Raw genomic sequence first — 24,222 nt, 5'->3', positions numbered from 1 at the left:
CAAACGTGAAACAAAATACAGAGGTATTGAAGAGGCGTAGGCATATGGAGCCTTACTGACCTCCAGGCATGTAAGCAGTTTGCACTGAATGCTGAAAAACAAACAAGTGATTGCAACTCTTATACCAGCTTTCAGGGGTGGGAGAGCGAGAACATGCACACTATGAGATGGGGAGACAGCAAGAGTTCAGAGAATGCCCCAAAGCTCTCTCCTCATGAGTGAGCCCTGTTTTCAAGAGGGGCTAACTTGGCTAAGTGAATTCTCAGCAGCAGCGTGGCACATCACTAGATGTGCTGGGAAATTGATCTGTGAAGGGCAAACACAGCTAAGCTGCAGCTTTTTGTGGGGACAAACACACACCATGCATGCCACTAGCCAGGAGAGCCTTCAGCAGTAGGTGTGCGCGCGCACAGACTAGGGATAGGGAAGGGGCGCACGCCAGTGAGACTTCTCACGGAATAACTCCAGGCAACACTCACTGCTGGGTTGTTTGATGCTTTTATTTGCCTCACATAACACTACTGTTTCCTGTTTGCAGGAACCTCAGGCTGCACTGCAAGTTACACAGCTCCACACAAACGGGGGAAGTATAGGTTTATGCCCACACTCAGCAAGGTCAAAGTGGGGTCTTAAAACACGGTTCAAATTTTTTAAATACACAAAACCCCCAGAGGGACTGTTCTACAGAAGCAGCAAAGCGCTTAAGAGCAACAGGTAGAGCTGGGGAACACTAGGTGAAATACAGTCTAGGGTGAGAGGCCCTGCAAACTGGTTTGTTCCTTCAGCTGCCCTTCTTTCTAATACAGGTAAATAATGGTCTAATCAGGTGACTAGTGCTTTAAACCAGAACCAGGGCTGTCTGACCCGCAGAGCTTAGTTGATACGGGGGTTCCTGAAGTTCCTGCCAGCAAAGCGGGCCTTGCTTCCGAGTTCCTCCTCAATTCTGTTTGGGAAAAAAGGGGGACCAAACAAAAGAGAAAGGAGTGTAAGCATAGAACATGGTACCTCTATTTGCATGACTGCCTGGCTGGACTGGCAGCAACAGTGATGGAGCAAAACCCACCCACAGAGTAGTATTGTAGAGGACAGTGATCTCACCACACATGCTTGAAGCCCTCCCTGTGACATTTCTGCCACAAAACCAAAGTTCAGCAGCCAACACAAGCTAGTGTGCATTACACTGTGCCACTGATCATATGTGGTTTCCAAATATGCAGCTGAATTTGGGCTTGTCTTTTTGTGGGGCACAGGCACCTTGGCGAGGGACAGTATTTTCCTTCATGTCATACCCATGGAGGAGTCAAGAGTCTGCTTAGTAGCTGACCACATGCATTGCATGCTGTACCCCACCCAGCTATGGACAAGACATTCTGCTGACCTTCACATGAACAGTTAACGTCTACACCTCATGCCAAGCAACTCTTGGGTATTGCAGGATACTTCCTAACTATAATCTCCCCGTGGTGTATTCAGTGTGTTTAAGTGCAGTGCTGTCCATACCAAGGGCAATGACTCCAGTTACTGTCAAGGCATAGCATAAGCAGCACAGACGTTGGCTGATTATTTGTGTTTTCTGGGCTAAAAGTGGTAGCATTTCATAGAACTAGGGTTGCCACAGGTCATGAGATAAGGGCTTCTTCATTTGAATAGAGGAACCAAGCTGTGGCTACACCACTTATGTTTAGAAGCCCACAGGGGCAACATGGAAATTTCTACAAGGGCCAGCTAGGGACCCCCCCAAATCTTTGAGGCACTTAGCCCTTTGTATTTGGTCAGTCCAGAATGCATGGCAGCACCCACTGGTCTCCCTACAGTCAGCTAGGAAGGTCTTAGCCAGTGTTAGCATGTGCCCTAGCATGGCAATGGAGACTGCTCTGGTTCCACTGGACTCTTGGAGAGCCAGCACAGCATCACCAGAGACCAAGTCATCAGATGGACAGTGCCTTATACCCTGTTCTTAGAGCAAGCCCGCAGGCTACTTAGTCCCCCTCCTCCCCACTCCAATCCAGAGCAATTCTCACCTCAGGAGCTGATTGTACTTTGCTAGACGCTCAGATCTGCAAGGGGCACCAGTCTTGATCTGAAAGAAAGGTCAGGAAGTTAGTTACTTTGGGGTTAAAACAGATCTGCTCTTAAGAGCTGAAGGTGTGAAGACAAATGCCCTCCTATGGTAGGAGATAAGAACAATCATGTCCTTAATAATAATAATGCATCAAGTTGAGCATGGTGGAAGGATAAACAATCAGAAGTTTGATCAGCTAACCTGAATCAAGCTGGGTGGAAGTTGGATTCCAGCAGTGAATAGTGCACTCACTCATTTTATTGCTGGAAGTTACAGTATCAGGAAATCCCAACACACCCACATGGACTAATCTGAAAGATTCCTCCCTTGTTTTATTAGTGACATCACAAGGAAACAGTATCTCCGCTTACTGAGAAAGAGCGTCGGTATGTTTTGCCATAGCTACTATTACAGACGAGGTGGCCTCCCATATAGCAATAGAGGGAAATCCTTGTGCCTTAGAGGTCATTAGGATCATCTGTTTCTTGCTACAAAATGGCTTCTGTTCTATGAAAGAAGGAAGCCAGGGGGACCATTCCAGGTACAGACACTGACCTGTCCAGTGCAGAGACCAACCACCAGGTCAGCAATGAAGGTATCTTCAGTCTCTCCAGAACGGTGACTCACCATCACACCCCAGCCATTGGACTGGGCAAGCTTGCAGCTAAAGCAAGAGAAATAGGAGTAAGATTCTGCACCACTCATACAAAGGATACCAAGTATTGCTAATTACTGCATGATCCAGCTTCAGGTTTATTCAGTTAATGTTGATATTGGTGTTAAGGATGCAATGATGCACTGCCAAGAGAGTTATTCAGAGAAGCGAAACAGTCATCCAGCCCATTGCTTCATAGGGACTTGTGGCTGACTTGTTTTAAGATGTTTCAAGCACTACACTGAATACTCTTCCATCAGGAGGCAGAAGACAGTTTTTTGTGTGTGTGTGTGTGTAAGTAATTCAGGTGGTATTTGAAGTGCAAGTACCTAGCCCCACACTGATGTTATGAAGTTGGTCTGTATATCTGTAAGGTGACTTACGCCTGCAGGGATTCCATGACAGAGCCAATCTGGTTCACTTTGAGCAACAGGCAGTTGCATGATTTCTCCTCCACAGCTTTAGCAATACGCTTAGGATTGGTCACGGTCAGGTCATCACCCACCACCTGAACACCCACACTGGCAGTGAACTTCTTCCAAGCTGACCAGTCATCCTGGTCAAAGGGATCTTCAACCGACACCACTGAGAAGGGAAGCAGAAGGGGTATTTTAATTAACAGCCTCAGCATCCAGGAAGAGTTCAAGCTGTGGCACTTGAAATACCATTTAACAGAGTCTAGTGCTCTTAAAGGCAAAGCTAATTATAGCCAGGTGATGTTTAGGGTTATGACATCTACTTATGCACCTGACACCTCCCTGCTCAGGACTTTGCATAAGCAGCTTTGAAACTGCATCTACTATGAAGCAAATCCCAAGCACAGGATTAAAGGCTATTTTATGAACTGTTTAACCTCCACTCAAGCCCACTCAGTTTCTTTAGTTCTACTCCTGTCTGTCCTCTTGCAATGCACCAAGAGGTGGTGGGAGGAGGACGACCTGCCGGGGAGTATAAAATCTATTACTGACTTCCTGTTAACTGAGCAGCATGTACCACTTACATGGGTAGCTCTTGATAAAGCTCTTGTACAGATCAGCCAGCTGGTCAGGAGAGATGTATCTGCTGGGGTCATCAGGAGACTTGAAGTCCAGGTCGTACTTTCCATCACGATAGAACTCTGAGGCAGCCACATCCATCCCAATGACCACCTTGTCAGTGTAGCCAGCCTTGCTGATCGCAGTCTTCAGCAGCTCCAGAGCTGGAAGGTTAGATAGTGGGTTATAATGAATTCCTGGGTAACACTTTTAACACCACCACTTTTGTAGAAAATGCATGCTGTAGGCCTCAAGATGATCCACATTCTATTACTATCTTTTCCGGGGGCCTTGGGCAAGTCACTGACCTCTCCCCATCTGTAAAATGAGATTATTCCTTACCAGCCTTTTAGGGGTGTTACAAGGTCTTATTGACCAATGACTGTACAGCACCACATACTCCTGGAGCATTTTACCACTTCATTTACCTTTATGATACCCCATATCAGCCTCACAGAGATACTTAAGAATCTTCACCCACCATTGACATGAAGCCACCTCTGAGGCGGAGTGCAACTGCCCATATCAACATCAGTTAACAATTAAAGGACAGGAAATGAATACCATTTCCAGTTTCAACTGCAGTGAGAATTTAGCTAGGCACGAAGTAATGGCCTGCCTGCCTGAATCCTGTCTAGTTTCAACTCCTGCAGAAGCACAGACAGAGCTGGTAAGGGGAAAGGTCCCAAGAGGCATTAATAGAAGTCAAAGTAGTAAATTTAGCCTGATGTTGAGTGGGACAGAAGAGGACTGTATTTCCCCTAGTGATCTGTCAGGATTCCAGTTACACACATTCCCCTCTTTTCCTTGGAAATGAGAGGCTATTTCTGACAGGAGGCATGGCTGCTGAATCCTCTAAAACATGATACCACTTGGCAGTCTGAAGAGCAAAGTGCTGGGTGATCACCATGCAACAGAAATACAAACCCATCCCTCCATGGCCCCTCCCAGATTTAGAGCCAAGTGGCTGCTGGACCTGCCAGTCTGTGTACAGTAACAACTTTGATCAGTACTTTTTAGAAAAGTAAACAGTTGATATTAGAGTAGGGCAAGCTGCAAAAGCAGCAGCTGGTACTAACACAAGTCTGTGGAACTCCCAGAACTCAAAGAGTGGTGTTAATTGTTTGCTATTTATATTTAACCAGCAGCTTCATTTTTAAAAAATGCCAGTGTATAAAACCAATAGACTGTCCATTCAGTACCAGGAAGGGGAAGAAGCTGCCTGTAGAGTCAGAGACTCTGGGACTCTAGTGTTTGCTCAAGCATCTCTAATGTCGCTGAAGGGACTGCTATGTAGAGGTTGGACAGTTATGCACCATAATGGTTACAGTGGAAACTGTCAGTTACATTCAAAACTGAAACAGCTTTCTGCTGATGCAGAGGTGTTCAGTTCCCTTGTGGCTCAGAGGCTGCTCCCCTGCCACTGACTTGGCAGACACACAGCATTTGCTGGAGGCTCCTCGGTGAATGTATTTTCCATGTTGCTGGAAAGCAGATCCCCTTTCCCGGAGGCTTGTGCTGTCTCAGGGACTGAGAAATTGGAACAGAGGCCACCTTTGTTCCACTTCCCCAGCAGCTTTTCTTGCTCACTGATTACTACAGTGCAAGCTGTCCCTTCTCTCTGGAGCATTAGGAGACAGACCAGCCCCAGTGAAGTCTCTTCACTTATTTACTTTTGAGCAACAGCAACCTTAGGCATAAGAACTAGAAGAGTTTAACCACACTGCTAGCTGGGATGGGGTGTCCTCCACCCAGCATACATAGGAAATGAAATTTATGGAAAAATTTATCACCTTGTTAATCCACATTAATTCATGGAACGGAGCTACTACTCCCTACCCGCACATGGCCAAGTATGTCTCCATCTCCTGTTGGCCATTTAGCCTTCTGGAGTCAGTGATGGGGGGCATTCAGTACACCAGCTTTGCACTGGAAAGCCCTGTGGGACTGGACCAGCCCCTCTGGGGTGAATGGAAGGGGGGTGGATGTATACTTCAGTGACCATTAAGAGTTAATAGAAAAGAAGAAGTCCCTCCACCAGAGATCAGCAAGACTGTTAGGCCAGTAGCCTGACGTATTTGGAGCCTATGATGGGCTGAAGCAGCTGAGCCAGTTACACAGCCTTGCACACGACTGGTGGTAGAGTTCTAGTTTCTCCACCCATCTCTGCTTTGTACCTTCTTTGTTCTCCAAGATGTTGGGTGCAAAACCACCCTCGTCACCCACATTGGTTGCATCCTTTCCATACTTCTCCTTGATGACATTCTTCAAGTTGTGGTAGACCTCAGCACCAATACGCATTGCTTCCTTGAAGCTCTCAGCACCAACCGGGAGGATCATGAACTCCTGCATGGCCAGCTTGTTACCAGCATGGGACCCACCATTGATCACATTGAAAGCCTTGACAGAAGAACACAGAGGAAGAGTTAGCTACTCCACTTCACCCTCCATCTTTAGCCATGACCAATACAGTATAACTAAGCAGTGCAATGAGATATGCCCATTTCCCTTTCCACCAAACAAGCTGTCCAGAACACCCACCCTTATCCTGGACCTGTGGAAATCAATGGAAACACACCTACTGAGTCATAGGTGTAGGATCAAATACCTGATCATTTGGACCCCATTCTACTATGCTGCTGGCTCACTCACCCTGGACATGGAATGCATTCTTATTCTGCATGAAACCCTTGCATGCGCTCCCTGAATAAGGAATCAAGGGAGAGTTGCACCTTAACTCTCCTGTCACTTGAGTTTACAGTGAAGACCACCATGCATAGGTAGGTCTATTTCATCTGTGCTTTAAACCAAGGGTGACAATCCAGAAGGGTTCCACCAGGAGACCCTCAAATTCCTGAGGCCAAGAGATAGGCTGCTCTCCCAAATCAGAGTACTGTGCTAATGCATCTTGCATTGTCATCAGTCTTCAAAGGATGGGGACTGAGATTTTTCAAGCACACATGAGTTAGAAGCAAGAGGCCCTGTGAAAGTCAATGAGACTTGTGCTCCTAAATCACAGAGGAAAACGCCACCCAGGCAGATTAAGTATCCAAATGTCTGACTCAGGAAACCTACAGGAACTGGCAGGATGACTTCTGGGTTTCCCGCAAGGTCAGCAATGTGACGATACAGGGGGACCCCCTTCTCAGCAGCACCGGCTTTGCACACAGCCAGAGAGACACCCAGAATGGCATTAGCCCCAAACTTGGCTGAAACACAAAAAACAAAACAATTACATGGTTTATATAGACAATGCCAATCCTCCTCAAAAAGCAACCCCTCAGCAGCACTATTGTGATAACTGTTTTAAAATGTATAAACCACAAACTTATACAACTCCCCTTTCCTTCACTCCCACTCTAAGACCGCATGAAGTTCAGAGTAACTTACAATAGTTTAGACATGGAATTCTCACGAAAGTCTCTATGGGCACATGCACTGCCAGCATACATCCTAGTAGGTACACAGTACCTACAATTACAGCAGCAGAACTGATTGTGAAGTGGATGCCTTATTTCTTAACAGCTATCCCTTTACTCAATTAGAGATGGCCATCAACTACTTCAGCACCATGATGTAGGGTTAATCATGGTTAGAGTACACTTCTCTTGGCCCTCCCAAACAACTTCAATTACTTTGCACCACAATGCGGCACATACCTGGTGCTAAAAAGGTACATCTGCGTGTTGTGAAAAAAGACACTTACACTTGTTATCTGATCCATCCATCTCCAGCATCAGTTTGTCAATCTTCTCTTGCTCCACAACGTTTATGTTCTGCCAAGGGAAGAAGAGTGAAACCCCAAGAAATAAAGCCATGCTGTACAGTTAAAAGCAATCCTCCTTCTCCAGTGTCACCTACCTGTAGATTCTCCCCAAATTTCAGCTTCAAAACCTGTCACTAATTTGAGGTCAGATGATACCTCATGTGTATGTCTGGCAGACATGAAGAATTTCATGAGGGTAACTAAGAAGTAGCAGAGCTAAGAGGCTAGACATGCATTGTGATTGTATGTGAATTTCAGTTTCTAGCTAATTATAGTAGGACTTGAAGTTCAGTGGATACACCAGAGAGCGCCAATAGGAAACTCAAACTCTGGTGAATTCCAACTGTCTTACTCCTGAACTCTGAAGGACATCCTTAAACATGCCTCATTTGAAGGACACTGCCCTTGGCCTCATCCTGGCCTGGCAGAGGAGCAACCAATGAAGGCTTATGTTCCTCCTTTAGCACGTACAGAGGTCCAGTGATCCTAGCTCAACGAGACTCTACACTCAAGAGTATGACTTCAGAATAGCTTTGTAATCAGATGGACTCCTTCAGACAAACTGAAGCTATATATGAAACCAAACCCCACGCTTTCTTTAAAAAAACAGCTGTCAGAATGAAGTGCCATTACATTTTCATTTTGAATGCTGGACACCAGGAATAAATATGCACTGAGTTCACCATTTAGACTGTTGTATGCAGCAACACATGCAACATTATCCCAGACTAAGTCACAGATGACCAGAACAAGTGATGCTATTCTGGCTAAGTTAGGGTTACATTTGCACTTTTTAATGGAAGCAGTTACTGGATTCAGAAGAGAGTTATTTTAGGTCGATTTGTTCTCATGCACTCACACACAGGCCAGCTACACATTAGCTACACGTCCAGCTCCTTTAAAAAGGGACAAAAAAATAGAGCTAGAAAATCTACTTGCATTAAATGAGGTTAAACAACGAATGCTCCTACCTTGCTAATCAGTGCAGGTGCAATTGTTTTATTGATGTGCCCAACAGCTTTTGAGACACCTGGAAGGAACAAGCAAATCAATCACTAAACAAACACAGGCTAAGCAGGCATTAGTAGATGATCACTTGAAAAAAATCTAACCCCAATCACCTGTCATTCAGATTCTCCCCTAACAAAACCTTAGCTTTCACTACCAAGTCTAAGTTCTTTCAGAAGGTGATCTCAGGTGAGTGGCAGGTTATATCATGGAAATAGCCATCCTCTAGGAATGCCTGCTGAAAGGTTAGTTTGCAAGACCATGCACTGGAGGAGTCTGTCCAAGTGACAGGTTGCAATAAACGCACATGACCATTACCTGAGTACAACACGCTGGAGCCAGGAACTCGTTAACATATTTAACAGCTCTGGATACACCTGACAGAAGTGAAATGGACAAGAGAGTAAAGGAAGAGATGAAGGCCCACAAAAGAACACAAAAGCAGACTGTGCAAATGAAGGAAGAGGTCACAAAAGTGCAGAGAAAGTTTCGCAGTAGTTTCAAAGATGAGCAAAATGCCCCATATTAAGCAACAGAACAGAAGCCAGCGGATTCACAAGGTAGTGGAAGTTGACACATCTCCAGCCAATCAGGTGGATTATTTCCCCCAGCAATGTCTCAATTCTAGAGTCCAGCCTTGAATTTGCAAACCTTCAGGTTCCTATTGGCTGAACATGCCAACTTCTGGATAAGGAGGCCATTAGGACACTTAAGGAGAAGGGCTGCTCCTGTAAGCGCATGTGGGGTGCCAGAGGAGGGGAGGATTTCTTCTTTGAGGGTTTAAACAAATAGACAACTGGGTGTTTAATATCTGCAACCCTGTCTTGTTTTGACTACTAGAGCACCATCATAACCCAAGCCTAGCTGAGGCAGAACCACTTTGCTTTTACATTAGTGTCCTCTCAGTTGGAAGAGTGGTTAGTGTTACACTGAACATCAGAGCCTACGTGCAGATATTAAAGCTTTGTCTTTTGCTGAAGCAGTTGGTGCCTGTACAAAATGCTGCATATCAGCCAACATTTTCCTGGGATAAAAAAAGTTTATTATATATATATATGAATGAATGAATGAAAGAGAAATGAGGCTTCTGAACACAACACCACACCAATTCTCTACATGACACCGCACATCCCGGCTGTTCAACCTGCAGTCAAACACTCCACTGAGTCTATTGTGGTCGCCAAGTATGCAATGACAGAAGACCAATCCACTCCCAAACCCAGGTAGGTTCTGCTTCTTTCCTCCATCAGCCAAGACCATAGTAATTAACTAGCCAACCAACACCAGCCTAGTGACACGGATAGCCTCCCCCATGCACAAAGATGATCTGAGCAGACAAGTGCTTCAAATATTCCTTTGTTCAGAACACATGGAGCAGGTGAGGTAAAAGGCTGCTAAGCCTAGCAAAGCCTGATTAAATCTGCATTATTAAACAGCCTCTGATGACTTACAGACGGCTTTCCAAAGCAATCTGTTTGGAAATATTTCTATTGTATTTCCTATATTCCACTCCTCTTTGTTCTTTATTAGTATCTTGGAGAGTCTGTTGGCTCTTGCTGCTTATTCCCTACCTGACACAAATAGTCTTCAGACATCAGACCTGTGGAAGATCATGTATTTTTTCAAACACAGGGCTATGACTCCAGATGCAAAATAAGCAGCAGGAGCAGATAAGCCCTTAAAATTATATTTGAACAAGAAAACTCCTAGCCACATGAAGCGTTTATGGGACCGTTTCCGAACGCCATATAGGCGGTTTTGTTAAGTTGTAGACCGCACAAGCTCTTCAATTCTTCCTAGGAAGCTTTTCTTAACCATACTGCCCAGACCTAGCTCTGCTTTGGTAATCTGGGCATATTTGAAGTTAATTTCATCTGAGCGATGAGAGAGTAAGGACAAGCAGTTCCATCTCCCCAGACCAGAATCGAAGAAATCTGGACTGCAATGGAGTTTATGAAGCACCATAGAGGCCTCCAACCTTTCCATTTAAAAATACCAGCCCCTCAAGAGTCACGGGACTATCTTCAGTATTATTTGATCACACTCCCATTTAACCAATTTCCCTAGTGATTTACAATGAGCAGAAAAAGGGAGCTAAACCTAGCCACTCTTATGAGCCTTGGCAAGCAATTTGCTGAGAAGCAAGATGTTTTAGGATTACAAACGTGAAATTGCTCAAGAACTCTATTACCTAAATGCACAGGCTTTCTATACTATTTGATAGGTTCCCTTGGCACATGGGCTTTCACAGTGGTAGTGTATGGATGTACTTTTGCAGACCCTTCCCAAAGGTCAGTGTAAAAAGGCAACTATGCTTTCTATGAAAACTGAATTTGATCTTCTGTCCCAAACAGGTCACCGCAGACCATGAACAGTTGCACTGTACATTGGACAGCATCTGCAGACAGTCCAATGCTCACATGCAAGCTCTTTTGAGCTCGGCTCAGGACTGCTCTACCAGATACTCTTAATTTTAGATTCCATATATCATCCTCATTCGAAAGTATTTCCTCCTAAGCCTGGCAGCACATTACACCAATTGTTACCAAATGGTTCAGGGAAGAGAATGCTTCAAGCACTCACCCTACAAGCAGTCTTCCATCTCTATGAACGATCTTTGCGATTAACTGGCAAATAAGGATAATGGGCTATTGGGGGTAGGTTGTTTAGATGCCCATTAGCCTGAATACATTATTATCTAGCACAGAACAAGTGCCCTGAGGTGTGTCAACATGCAGTGCAGCAAAGTGGAGTAATGAACTTGCCTACTCCATACTGTACTAGAATGCCATGACCAGCTAACAAAAAAAAAAAAACAAACAAACGTGACTGAGCTCTATATACTTAGGTAAATACAAGCATCTCCGGCTCTCATTACAGCTAATTTTCTGAGGAAATAGGCATCCACTGCTCCCATTGTCTCAAGAGGAGCTGTGTGGGTATACTATACTTTTGAACAGTATTGGAGCACTTCTGTGCAATGGGTCAACTGACTTGCTGTTAAGGGATTGCAAGTTAGCCAGTAACCATGTGCTAAGTGAAGGGGGATGTGATGGAAATATAAAGATGCCAGCATACTACCTATGGCAACAGCACTGGTGCATGAGTGTTTGCAGCAACACCTCCAGCAGAACCGCTGAGGCTGGACCCTGGAAAGGAAAGAATGGATTTACCTTTTCCCAGGAAGCGAGTCTTGTCATTGTCACGAAGCTCCAGAGCCTCATAGATTCCAGTGGAGGCACCACTAGGTACGGCAGCTCTAAACAGACCTGAGTATAGCAGGAGAGAAGAGAGAACAATCTCAGCATGGCAGGATCTAGGGAGGTTCTGCCTCTTCTTTATCCCAACCTAAAACTATGAGTATTGCAGCACCCGGCATGCTGCTCCCTCCACACTACGAGGTCTCTCTCCTGGATCAGGAAGAGTTACTCTTCCGAGTCATGCTTGAGCAACACAATAAGCCAACTCAGGCTGCTCCATGTGCAGATGGGCTGAATATCAAGACTGACAGCTTGATGGATGGATGGCATGAGTCAGGAAAAGCCCATCCATCATCTGAATAAGCCACCCTTTCCCAGATGAGCTAGGAGTTAGAGGTATCTAGCTTAACAGTGGTATTATTTCCTAAGTCCCCCTCCTCAAAAAAGAAATCCAAAACTTAAAAACAACCAAAACTCAATTCCCAACAAAAAGCACCATTGCCAGGGCTGGCCCACTAGTTCTATGCAGAGAATCTAAATTGAATCCCTTGCTCTTGGGCGGGCAGGTGTTTGGCATGGGGCTGGGAGGGGAAGAGGGCATCGGGAAGATTGAGTGTGCTACATAATGCTCAGCATCACCATCACTGTGCCCCGGGGAAGCAGACAAAGGTTTCATCATCTCATCAGGCAAGGTCACTCTTCGGAAGCAGGCAGAAGTGGTTTAGACAGACAGAGCCGTGGCTGAAGGTTTCAGATCAGCACCCCAATTTACCAATTGAAGCCCAAAGTTAACGTGTGCCCTGAAGATGTGTTAAGCTGTGGCTCAATTGGGGAATGGAGGTGGGAGAGATAAGGGCAGGTCATCCTACGGAGGATGTAGTCCCCAGAGATGCTATCTGGTCATTTGAGGGGAAGACCCCTCAAGGTGGGCACAAAACTGCAGACATACCACTCTTCTAGCTGAGGATGTTACCCTGCAGAACAGAACATGGAGAGTACTAGAGTTCATCCAGTCTCTGGAGCGATATGCCAGCTTTGATTTCTCTAGCCTTCCTCCCTCAAGCAGAAGTCTGGTATGGAATGTCATTAAGAGAAGGCATTCATCTTTCCAGGCAGAGCTAAGCTGTTTGCTTAGTGCATTACAGCTATTGTGATTGCTCATTCCAAGCCACGCTTGTATGGGTTTGTTCAATGGAAGTGTCTGATCTCATAAGAGATGGCACAATAAGTAACAAAGACCCAATGAGTAAGGGTGGAGGGAAAAGGCCTTGCAGCAACCAAAACAGATGAAGGATGTTAGATATACAAACACAATTACAGCTAAGCAGCTGTCTAGTCATGTCTGTGTCCACATTAAACAGCTACACAAAGTTACAGCAAAGGGAAGTGTGTTGGCAGATGTCATTAGGCAGGCAGTACAGGAAGAGACCTGGAGCAGAGCTAACTGCAGCACAAGAGAGATAGCCACAACTTCCTCTAATTAAGCAGAGAGAGCTTCTAGAGGGAAAGCAAGAATGTACATGCATAGAGCTGAGTTTGCCAAAGCCCAATGTTGCAGGAGTTGTGAAAGCACAGCGGAGCAAGGGACATTAGTAGTTGTTAAAGTGGGGGAAATAAGGCCCCCCACTTACACTGGGATTTTGCTCCAGCTACACCATCCATGAAGCTTATCCTAGTTTCAAGCAGAAATCCCCATTGATGCAAATGCTAGAGGTCTGAATTAATGAAGTACCAACTGCTGGACTATTGATGTGTCTTGTCCTTCTTAGTTTATTTTCCTGGTGCTCCTACTTATCTGTGGTTGGGAAGCCTTACACAGAGAGGGAAAGTCCCAGCTCTGTTCAAGACATGCCCATAGTACATTTGAAGAAAACACCTCATTGTCCATGCTCAGGTTAATTATGCCACTGAATCCATATAAATAGAATAGGATAAAGATCTTTCTTGTAGCTTCAATCATCACTGCAACTTAATGTATTCAGTACAGAATTAGGTGAAGGAAAACACAGAACGTTTCATTCTCAGTTTGGGTTTGCACTTTCCTATCAGTGCTAGCTTAGGAGAAGTTCAGATTCTGAGACCCAATCACCTTCTCTCCACCACTCATCAGCTCTTCCAGCAGCTAAATCGCAATGCTGCACTTCACAGGAACTCCTATGGCTACAGATACTCACATCAAATACATGATTACAGGATCATGCAGAAGAGGCTGGGAGAGGAACCCCGCAAGTGCACACATTCAGTGCCAGAGAGAAAACACGTGTAGTGACAAGCCATGTAAGATTTGTATGATTCTCCCATGCCTCAGTGTGGCTTAAATGCAAGAGTTTCTAGCCCTAATCGGGGGGGGGAGGGGCACACGCTACAGATCCTCCCTGGAGTTACACTAGAGATGAATTTATCCCTTATTATTCATGAAGCCTAACTCAAGCTGACCACTATTTGTAATTTGCTGTTTAAAATTATGCTAGCATACATCAGGTTCCTAACAAAGCCAGCAAGACCAATAACTAAAGAGATTAGATTTCCCCGGCACAGAAATACTGGGCTGAGATGTGTTCCTTTCTATCACAATACGGCACACCTGGAGATTTCAGCTTTTCCCATTTAATTAGGAAGCTTTCTCTCATCCATCCTAGGAGACAGAGCAGACTGAAACAGATAGGGCTTTAAAGCACCACTTGTCACGTAAGTTTTGTCTGCTATCCTTGTTTGTTTGCATCCCTCTCCTCTAAATATCCTCCCATATAAGTCAGCCTCAGACCCCAAGCAAGCAGGAGCCCCATGAAGAATGAAAGGAGCCTTCACCACAGTATGTACGCAACACTGAACTCTCATTCTTGGCGGTGAGGTTTTGTACCAATCATCTTTCTACTTCGACTGATGTAGGCAGCACAGACTGATATGTGGCAGGAGTAGATGGACCTAGGCAGAAACAAGACTCACCTTTGCTGGTATAGAGGTCTACCTCAACAGTGGGGTTCCCACGTGAGTCAAAGATTTCACGAGCATGGATCTTGAGTATGGACATTTTGAATATCTGCCAAGAAAAAAAAAAAGATTTAATATTCTGAAAGACAGACATGGCACAGGAACCCTTAGTACCACTAAAGGTCACGTATGCAGTTCCATAAATATTGCTAGTCACTTTTTTTTTTTTTTTTTTAAAGTTCCTGTTGGCACAGGAGAAAGCCATCATCAAATCTCTTCCCTCTGCTAAGGTGTCAGTTATGAGTTTGAGGAAGCATAACCTGTTCATTCAGGCTAGGATTTTCCAAGGAGCCTAAGGCAGTGAGATGCCCAATTCCTTTAGGCTCAATTCCCTTAGCCTCCTTAAAAGATACCAGGCTTAGATAATAATGAAGCAACACTGACACACAGGAACTAGCTGAAACCACTTTTGCTGAGAGAGACTTCAGTGCAGGAGCTCCCATTTAGCACATGTAAGAGCCGATTCTGGGACCTGAATGTAACCAAATCCTGAAATGGAAAGAGACAGCTACGTGTGTTAGTTATGTCTCTAGTCAAGGGCAAGTTACTGTATGGCTAGCTTCCACTGCATTTGATATGAAGTGTGTTAATGGTGTTCTCCTCCATTTGGAGGAAGAACTTGTGTTTCACATCTAGTTTTCTGCATACACTTTTTCCCTTGTCCAAAAAACCCACAACCAGCAGGAAGCGATCCTTCAATCAAGGACCTGTTGACTTCTTATTGAGCAATACTGTGCTTTTACAGTGAATCTTGGAGCAACAGCTCACTAAGCAGAATAAGGATTCAGAGTCAGTTTTTATAAATACTACTCTCACTTCAAAAACAATGAGGAATACTTGTGGCACCTTAGAGACTAAAAAATTTATTTGGGCATAAAGCTTTCATGGGCTATTACCAGAGCAGCCATAATACGCTCTGAAATCAGTCTCCAATTGAAGGTTTTTTAGTATCCAGCCATTCAGCTAAAGCCAGCAGCACGGATTAACTAGGGCAAACTACAGAGAAAACACCCTTCATATCTACCTCAGCTGCATTCCAAGGTAAATATCCAAGAAGGATATGCGGGCATGTCATTTCCTTGCATGGTGTTGCCTATTACAGGGCTAAGCTACCTGCTTTGTAACATTAACATTGCTCTAGCTGCGATGCTAAAAACCTTGCAAAGGAGATCATTTTTTGGGAAATAAATGTTTTTCCATTTTCAAGATTAAAGAACATTTTAAATGTCCATTGTTTATTGTGCACCCCATCACTGGAGGTACTGTCAAACTGGCTGTGTTCCTATTTGCTACTCCCCTCAGCCCATTTGTTTGAGAACAGGCATTATTTACTGCAGTTATATAAGCTTTGCGATGTTTTAAAGCAACTCATGATTTAGCAGTGCTGTTAGTTTCTTGTAAAGAGAGCAGGGCTTAGTCTCAAATAAAAAAATTGCATTAGACGGAAATAATTGTAAGGTAGTTTGTTTGGCAAATCAGTCATAGGTAGGGACAGCATACAGGAGTGATCATGAGTTGCCTTTGAGATGACAAAGGCTCAAGGGACAAGTGTTAAAATGCTGTGATTACAGGTATGAGACTGATTTTGCCTTCCTCTCTTTCAGGAGCTACCCCTCTTCCCAAAATTATGTCCTTAATCTCTCTCCACTACAAGGTAAGAAGACAGCTTTGTTTAGTCCCTTTACTTTGAATCCTCTCTGGTTCATTTGGCAGTGAGGTAGTAGAAAACCTGGGGATGAAAGGATTTTAATTCTATTTTTCTGCTCTATTGTAAGAGCCTTAAACTGAGCCATCAATTTTCAGAGGCAGGTCTGTATGAAGAGTCCTGGAGTTTTAGAACCCTGACCGCTAGCCCAAACTTGCAAGTATCCAGGTAATTAACATTCCCCCTCTTTTCCTTGCTGTTTTCCAGTGCACAGACGTCTACAATGCTGTTTAGTGGCCATCACGAAATACTGCCCTTCCTTGATGCAGGAATCCCTCCTTTATCCTAGAAAGGCTGCTTTTAATGCAAAGCTGATTAGGCTCTTGTATACGCTGTCTCTTACTTTCATTTTCAGGGCTGCACCATGATCAGAAAGCACCTGATCAGACACACTACCTTTAGCGGGATATGCCAGTTTACATGGAAATCTAGTTAAACAACATGTAAACTGTTTTTTTTTTTTAAAAAAAAGGAGACTTGTTACCAAGGAAACTCATAAGCTTCCAGTGCGCTTGTCTCCCTCAGTTCAAATGATAACCAGGCATTAATATTACTCTATTACTCAAATGTCCTTGACAAGTGACCTCCCCAGAAGTCCCTCCCCTTCCTTAACAGCTATGCTCAGTTTACAGCACTGCAGTATTTCAGACCTGTACCAAACCAGTTTTATTTTAACCCTTGATGAGCCTCTTCACTCCTGTCTTCAAAGAGTCATTTTGCCCAGGAATGGTTGGTAGGGAACAGCATCTGTCTACAAGATACAGTCTGACTCATCGTGAGCCCAGCATAAATCATTTGCTTCCATGAACTGTCTGCTTGGACAACCGTGATTCAATCAACCACAGCTATAGAGGGAAAAAGAAGAACAAGCAGGAGCATATCACAGCTGTGCTTAGGTCTGCTTGTGCTCATTTCTTTGGTTACATAAGAGGGGAAGACAGGGCTGTAAAAACAGGAACCCCCCCCCCTCCCCGAGAGAGCATTCTGGAACACAGTAAGCTCACATTTACCATTCCAAGCCTCCAATGCTTCATGGCAGAATTAACCAGAAATGAGTCAAACCTGGGGAGTGGTGGTTTTATAAGTGATTTTCAAGTTACATATAGTCCCCCACTTATTTCTGTGATCCACTCAGTCAATGGTCCCCTTAAGATGAGGGGATACCTGCATCCATTTAGAGAGGTGTGGTCTAGCATCTGGAAATTAAGGAGTCCCAAATTCTAATCCCACTGACGCACCAAATCCCTGTGTCCCTCATCCCATACTGTATACGGGGACAACACACCTACCAGATGGATAACAAGTACTACATGAATGCCTAGTGTACTTTATACAATTATACTAATTTACAGATTCTTGGGTCAGCTCTTCAAAGGAGGTGTTTTTACAGCAAGATGACCTTTACTACTTGCATAAAGATTAAAAATAAAAAAACACTGTGTCTCCCCTCCACTAGGCTATTACAGCAAGATACCTCACTGAAGTCAGCTATCTTGCTGTAAAAACTCCCTTTTTTGGCAGTGAAAACATAGTCTAAAGGTAATTGACAGCCTTTGCAGATGCACGTAACAGGCTATGGGACAATGAGATAATCCAAATTGTGGGGGTAAACCCACCACAGAACCTTGCATGCCCTGCCACTGAAAATGCAACTGTACAGAACGAGAATTGCAAGCTATTTGTTGCAAAGTTGCATTTGGTCCTGAAAAGCACATCCTGGAGGCTTCTGCAGACTCACAAGGCTCCTCCCCAACCTTCCCTTACTCTCTGGATAAGGCTGACAACATCACCTCCAATTATGAACAGTTCCAGTAAGATTAGGCTCTGGCCTATTACTTCCACTCTTTAGCATTCCAGAGAGGATAGGTATGGGTCACCAAGGAAGACTTCAACAAGGTTACCATAGGATTCCACCCCATGTCTTCCCCTCCCCCTCCCCGGTGTATTCCTCATTCATCCCTATGCCCTAAGTGTGATGCAACTATAAGAATGCTGCTTGGCATCTATCATAGTAGGGAATGCAGGAAGTCAGGAAATAACAGACTACTCAAAATCAGGTTTTTTAATAAAATGGAGATCAAGGACTGAATTGCCTCAATTTGTGGTTTTGGAAGTGAAATATCAATACTTCCCGTACAGCTCAAAACCCATATCCCTGCCCTATGACTCAGCATGTTAAGCAACGGAAAGAAATCTCTGAAATCTGGATGACTAAAAACTTCTCCCGACTATCTGTACAAACCCCATGAGAGTCAAAAGGAGAATTTCCACTACTAGTTTTCACACTCAGACGAAGAGTGTGGTAACCCCCGGCAAGTATTATGCAGCCACCTTTCTTGCAGTACTGTTCCAAAGATAAAAGCAACATTTAATTATTTTCACTATTAAGATTTCATAAAAACATACAAATGGCCATACTGGGTCAGACCAATGGTCCATTTGGGAACATATGTTGGTCAAGAATGTTGATCTAGAAATAAATTAAATATTTGAGAAGCAGAGCTGAAGGACAGCTACTGTTGCAAAAGAGGGAAAGGTTCAAAGCTGTAACCTACTACAGACAGTCACTGTAAATTAAAGCCTGCTGCAAAATACTCACTAGTCTGTATCCATCATGTTAACGGGTTTCAGAGTAGCAGCTGTGTTAGTGTGTATCCGCAAAAAGAAAAGGAGTACTTGTGGCACCTTAGAGACTAACCAATTTATTTGAGCATAAGCTTTTGTGAGCTACAGCATCCGATGAAGTGAGCTGTAGCCCACGAAAGCTTATGCTCAAATAAATTGGTTAGTCTCTAAGGTGCCACTAGTACTCCTTTTCTTATCATGTTAACGGTTACTGAACTAAGGAACCACTCCTTTGCATGGTGATTCATTTTTCTCAGTAACAAGATGTCCACTCCTACTAAAAGTATTATAAGCATCATGAAAAAAGGGAGTAATAGGTAGAGCACGTAGATTAGAATACTCTTGTGAGTCACAAGAAGCAGGCTGAAAAAAGCACCATTCCCATTGTGAGACCACATGCTGATTGGCCTGCAAGAGTCCTGCAACAGTCAGCATGGCCCAGGGGCCTACAGGCCTTGTAAATCAATACATAGCCCTGCAATGTAAACCTGCATTGAAGGGGACTTGGTATGTGAGGCACGAAAGCTGCTGCTATGCCAGCTGCTTAACCCTAATATTTCAGCAGTACTGACTTTTCCTGGGCTCCACATGGCTTTGAACATTTGTCTGCGGACACTGTCTGGGAGTAAAACCCACACAACTAAGTGAAGTTTGAGGTGGGTTTTTTTTGGGGTGGGGGGGCAGGGTGCGGGCAGACAGAAGAGCAGCAAATGGAAGGTGCAAAGAGGAAGTCTCTTACCTAAGGAACGTTTCCTCCTAAACTGGTCAGTTTCACTGCCCCCGCCCACCCCTTCAAGAGATCCCTCAGATTAGCCAAGGGCACAAAGTACACACAAAACCTGATTTAACTGGGGAACGAAGCAGCAAGTGCCTCGTGGGGGGCTGACCTGCCCCAATGTCTCCTGGCCAGCCAAAGCACGACACTGCAGTCACCGCGGAAACCAGGTCAGTGCACGGGGCACGTGTGTAGCCTCTGGTCGGGGGAGGGGAGGGCTGGAAAACGGAGCAGCCAGGAGCGCGTTTGAACGGACCGTGGCTGCCCGTCCCGCCTCTCACACGAGTCCCTGCGGTCGAGCCCCCCCGCCCCCGCCGAGAGGGGACCCGCGGGGCCGGCCGGCCGGCCGCAGACTCAGGCGGGGGCTGCAGCAGGCGGCGGGCGGAAGCCGAGGAGCCGGAGGAAGCGGTAGCAGCAGCGAGGCCTGTGCAACGGGCAGGGAAGCGAACGTGGCACCAGCCCGCGCATCCCTCCCGATGCGGCCGCTGCTGTGCGCGGGCCGGCTCTGCCGCACCCTGGCTGCGGGGGGGGGGTTGTATATTTTTCCCCCCACCCCCGGGGGGCGACACAGCCCCTCCTGATGCCACGCACCCCATCTTCCGGCGAGCGCAGCCTCCTGAGGTGAAGGAGGCCGGGGGGGGGGGGGCGGCAGCATCCGTCCATCCCTCACCCCCCCGCCGGCACCCTACTGGCATCCACCCCCCCCAACTTGGTGCGCCCCGAGGCCGGGCGGCTCTCGTGCCCGGGGTGGGGAGGGGGGGCTGCAGCGAGGCCGCCCCGCTTACCTGAGGCGCAGCGGCGGAGGAGAGGGAGAGTCACGCGCAGCTCGCGCTCCGAGGCGACTGGGGAAGAGGCAGCCGGCTCGCGCTGGGCTATAGTCCCTCCCATGCAGATGAGGGGCGGCCCGGCCCGGCCCCGCCGCGGCTGGCCCTGCCCACTCGCCCGTCTCTGATTGGCCGCGCGGGGCTCGCGCCAGCCCTGAGGCGCGTGCGCTACGTGCCGGGCTGGGTGTTCAGTCATGGAAAAATCCCATTTTGCTCGGCGGGGGCGGCAGCCCCTGCGCTCTCCGGCCGGCGCGGAGAGCGCAGTTGCATAGGGACCCCCCGCCCCAAGCCGCTCGTGAGAGGGGGCCGCTTTCGTCTTCCACCCAAATACCGTTCATCTCACTGAGCGCGGACTGGTGAACAAGTGCCTTCGTGCGTGTCGTGCTGGTCCATTTTTTGGTTTGTGGAAGTGATGCAATTAGTCCTGGATGAAGGGGGGAGCCCTCAAAATTTTCCTGTTTAGGGGCCCGCATGGACTAGCACCGCTTTTGACCGAATGCACCAGGCACCAGCTTGCAAGCACCATGCAGCCCCGTCACAGGCCAAGCACTTAAGGAGTACACAGCTCAGGATGGGGATAATCGAGAACCGGGGAATGAGTAGGCCAGTTTGCACCACAGTGCTTTTTTGGGTAGCCCATTATTATCCACTCAGAAAGCTAAGGTCTCACCTTTAGCAAAGGCAAAGTAGGTACCAGACAGTGGAAAAGTGCAGCTCAGGAGGGGAACGATTAAGAGCAACTGAAATGAGTTTGACAGTACTAGGTTAGATTTTGAAAAATACTACTTTCCATTCATAAAGCTAAAGTCAGCTCTGGCAATATGATTTATCCTGGCTAAACCAAAGGAACAGGACCAGGGGAAGAGCAGCTAAGGGTAAGATAATTTATGGCGCATGCAACATGTTCCTAGCAAGAATTTTCATTCACCTCTTCCCCCTCCCCCCCCCCCCCCGGCAACATTTTTATCCATTCCAAGCTCTAGGAAAGCCATAGGAGAAGCCACATACAAAAAGTTGGGGGAAATGAAAGGTGGTGGAAGAATCCATGAAAACAGCAAACACATTGATGGGGGCAGACAACTGCTAAAAATGTCATGTCTTGCTGTTAGTGCTCGTTCCAGTAGGACTGAGTACTGGAGAAGTGTAGCTAGAGGTAATGCTAACCAGGAAGAAGAACAGGAGTACTTGTGGCACCTTAGAGACTAACAAATTTATCTGAGCATAAGCTTTCGTGAGCTACAGCTCACTTCATCGGATGCATTCAATGGAAAATACAGTGGGGAGATTAATATACATAGAGAACATGAAACAATGGGTGTTACCATACACACTGTAAGGAGGGCGATCACTTAAGATGAGCTATTACCAGCAGAAGAGTGGGGGGGAGAAATCCTTTTGTAGTGATAATCAAGGTGGGCCATTTCCAGCAGTTGACAAGAACGTCTGAGGGACAGTGGGGGGAAGAGGGGGGGAAATAAACATGGGGAAATAGCTTTACTTTGTGTAATGACCCTTCCACTCCCAGTCTCTATTCAAGCCTAAATTAATTGTACCCAGTTTGCAAATTAATTCCAATTCAGCAGTCTCTCATTGGAGTCTGTTTTTGAAGTTTTTTTGTTGAAGAATTGCCACTTTTAGGTCTGTAATCGAGTGACCGGAGAGATTGAAGTGTTCTCCGACTGGTTTTTGAATGTTATGATTCTTGACGTCTGATTTGTGTCCATTTATTCTTTTACGTAGAGACTGTCCAGTTTGACCAATGTACGTGGCAGAGGGGCATTGCTGGCACATGATGGCATATATCACATTGGTAGATGTGCAGGTGAACGAGCCTCTGATAGTGTGGCTGACGTGATTAGGCCCTATGATGGTGTCCCCCTAATAGATATGTGGACAGAGTTGGCAGTGGGCTTTGTTGCAAGGATAGGTTCCTGGGTTAGTGGTTCTTTTGTGTGGTGTGTGGTTGCTGGTGAGTAGTAAGGCATTTTACATTTTATTAACCATTCAGAAACTCAGGCCCCAAGATCTAGGAAGGCCAAAGAATCAGAGATTGGAAAGCATAGCTAACACATACATTTCATTTGCCACTTTGCAACAAGATTTCTGTGGCTGGAAAGCAGTGGTTATTCTGAAAGGGAATGGGAAAAAGGGATTTCCCTGCCACTCTGGAGGGTTTCACCCCTCATCCCTACCTCTAGATTCATCTCAGCCACCCCTCTGGGGATGACTTGCAGCCCTGGCTCAAAAAGAGAGATTTTAAAAGAAATTTTCCATTTGTACATAGAGAACAAACCAGAACATTTAAGTTGCACAGTCCCTATTAGTGTGATATCCAGGCTCTGTTATACCAAATATTTAAAAAATACAAATAATACAAAGCTACCCTCTAGGCAGCACAGAAACTGTCACCCATGCTGTAATTAGTGTCTTCCCACCCCCCCCAAAATCTCTGGAAGAGGATATCCCTGTACAGTTATATCCCCTTTCTACAGATGGCTGGGAGAACAGCCATCCTTGTTAACGACGTAGGTCCCAATTCTGCAAACACTTATAGACATGAGCTCATCGGGACTACTTGTGTGCATAAGCGTCTGCAGGATCAGAGCCATCATTGTTAACAACAGGCGTTTTGGTGCCTAAAGAATGCCGGATCCATGCCAAGGGGAGTTTTTCGTTCTGTGGTAAAGCTCTCAGGACTAGATCCACAAAAGAGACTCAGACTCAGCATTGCAATAGCTAATGCTGAGGCGCCCTGCTGCCAAGTGGAATCCACAGCTGAGTTAGGTGCCCATGCTCCCTATACAATGCATGGGGAGAGTTAGGCTCCTTTAAGAATGGGATTCACAAAAGACACCATATCAAGTGGGGAGCCGCTTAAGCTGGCCCATAGCAAGTGCTGAGGAGAAGAGGGATGTTCTAAGCCCCGCCCCACAAAAGGCTTTATTTCATGATAACGACTGTGCAGCAGTGTAAGTCAAAGGATTTAGGTGCCTACATCTGGGCCGGAGGGAGGCGCCTCCCTCAAGTTAGAATTCACATTCACATACCTGCTCCTGGCGTTAGGTGCCTAAGCCCTTTCTCACGACAAATGAGGCGAAGCCCCACCCCTTTAAACTTTCAGCCCGGTGGTTAGACCACCCACCCTGCAGTGTTTTCTGTGGAGTCCAATCCAGTAGGCAGCTTCTGAGAACGCCTAGAGGATTGGGCCACACAGGCAAGATAGGTGGGGTGATGCCTAGTTTGAGGCTTCTGCTGGGGCTTAGGTATGAGCTAGGCACCCAAAGCACGGAGACTGAGGCAGCTGTGCATATGCTCACTGGCAGATTTGTAGGGGGCTTTTCCAGTGGAAATTTAGGTGCCTAGGGACTTTAGGCAGCACCTGAGCAGAGGTTTTGAGAATCTACAGTTTGGATTTAGATGCCTAACTAGGCTCTGCTTCAAAGGCCATTGAAGTCCATGGGAATATTTCCATTGTTTTTAATGGGCTTTGGCTCAGGACCTGAGTGGCTTTATATGTGAGAAAAAGCCACAGATTTGTCAGTTTCAATATTTTTATACTGGAGGGAGGGATTTAAAA

At 45.9% G+C, this 24,222-nt stretch overlaps 2 protein-coding genes across 4 annotated transcripts in view; one reads left to right on the top strand and one right to left on the bottom strand.

The window, feature by feature from the left end:
- Positions 1 to 482: 482 nt before the first annotated feature.
- Positions 483 to 20,750, bottom strand: ENO1 (enolase 1). Of its 2 annotated transcripts, none has more exons than XM_074975163.1 (12): positions 20,607 to 20,750; positions 14,672 to 14,765; positions 11,699 to 11,794; positions 8,844 to 8,902; positions 7,458 to 7,527; positions 6,827 to 6,960; positions 5,929 to 6,151; positions 3,718 to 3,915; positions 3,101 to 3,302; positions 2,618 to 2,726; positions 2,022 to 2,080; positions 483 to 943 (listed from the first exon to the last, which is right to left on the bottom strand). In XM_074975163.1, exons 2-12 carry the CDS (start codon positions 14,754 to 14,756, stop codon positions 874 to 876), a joined length of 1,305 nt encoding a protein of 434 aa, XP_074831264.1. In that variant the 5' UTR covers positions 14,757 to 14,765; positions 20,607 to 20,750; the 3' UTR covers positions 483 to 873. The 2 variants fall into 2 exon arrangements, with proteins under 2 accessions (XP_074831264.1, XP_074831263.1); XM_074975162.1 differs by lacking the exon at positions 8,844 to 8,902 and adding an exon at positions 8,489 to 8,547.
- Positions 19,848 to 24,222, top strand: part of CA6 (carbonic anhydrase 6) — a 44,315-nt gene continuing 39,940 nt past the window's right edge. Inside the window, exon 1 of one of the 2 annotated variants that reach the window (XM_074975160.1) lies at positions 19,848 to 19,991. The gene's annotated coding sequence lies outside the window, so the exon portion shown is untranslated. Of the gene's footprint in view, positions 19,992 to 20,942; positions 21,521 to 24,222 lie in introns of those variants that run through there. The other variant, XM_074975161.1, reaches the window with a different exon arrangement.

The sequence above is a fragment of the Natator depressus genome, chromosome 18 (assembly GCF_965152275.1).
Source record: "Natator depressus isolate rNatDep1 chromosome 18, rNatDep2.hap1, whole genome shotgun sequence".
Classification (NCBI taxonomy): Eukaryota; Metazoa; Chordata; order Testudines; family Cheloniidae; genus Natator; species Natator depressus.
The sequence above is the reverse complement of the archived record's forward strand: the minus strand, read 5'-3'. Positions and strand labels throughout refer to the sequence as shown.

Coding starts and splice junctions, on each gene's coding strand:
- ENO1 (XM_074975163.1), bottom strand. CDS start 14,756: ATGTCCATACTCAAGATCCATGCTCGTGAAATCTTTGACTCACGTGGG. Junction 11,795..14,671: donor AGACCTCTATACCAGCAAAG/GTGAGTCTTGTT, acceptor TGCTATACTCAG/GTCTGTTTAGAGCTGCCGTA. Junction 7,528..8,843: donor CTCCAGCGTGTTGTACTCAG/GTAATGGTCATG, acceptor TTCCCTTGGCAG/AACATAAACGTTGTGGAGCA.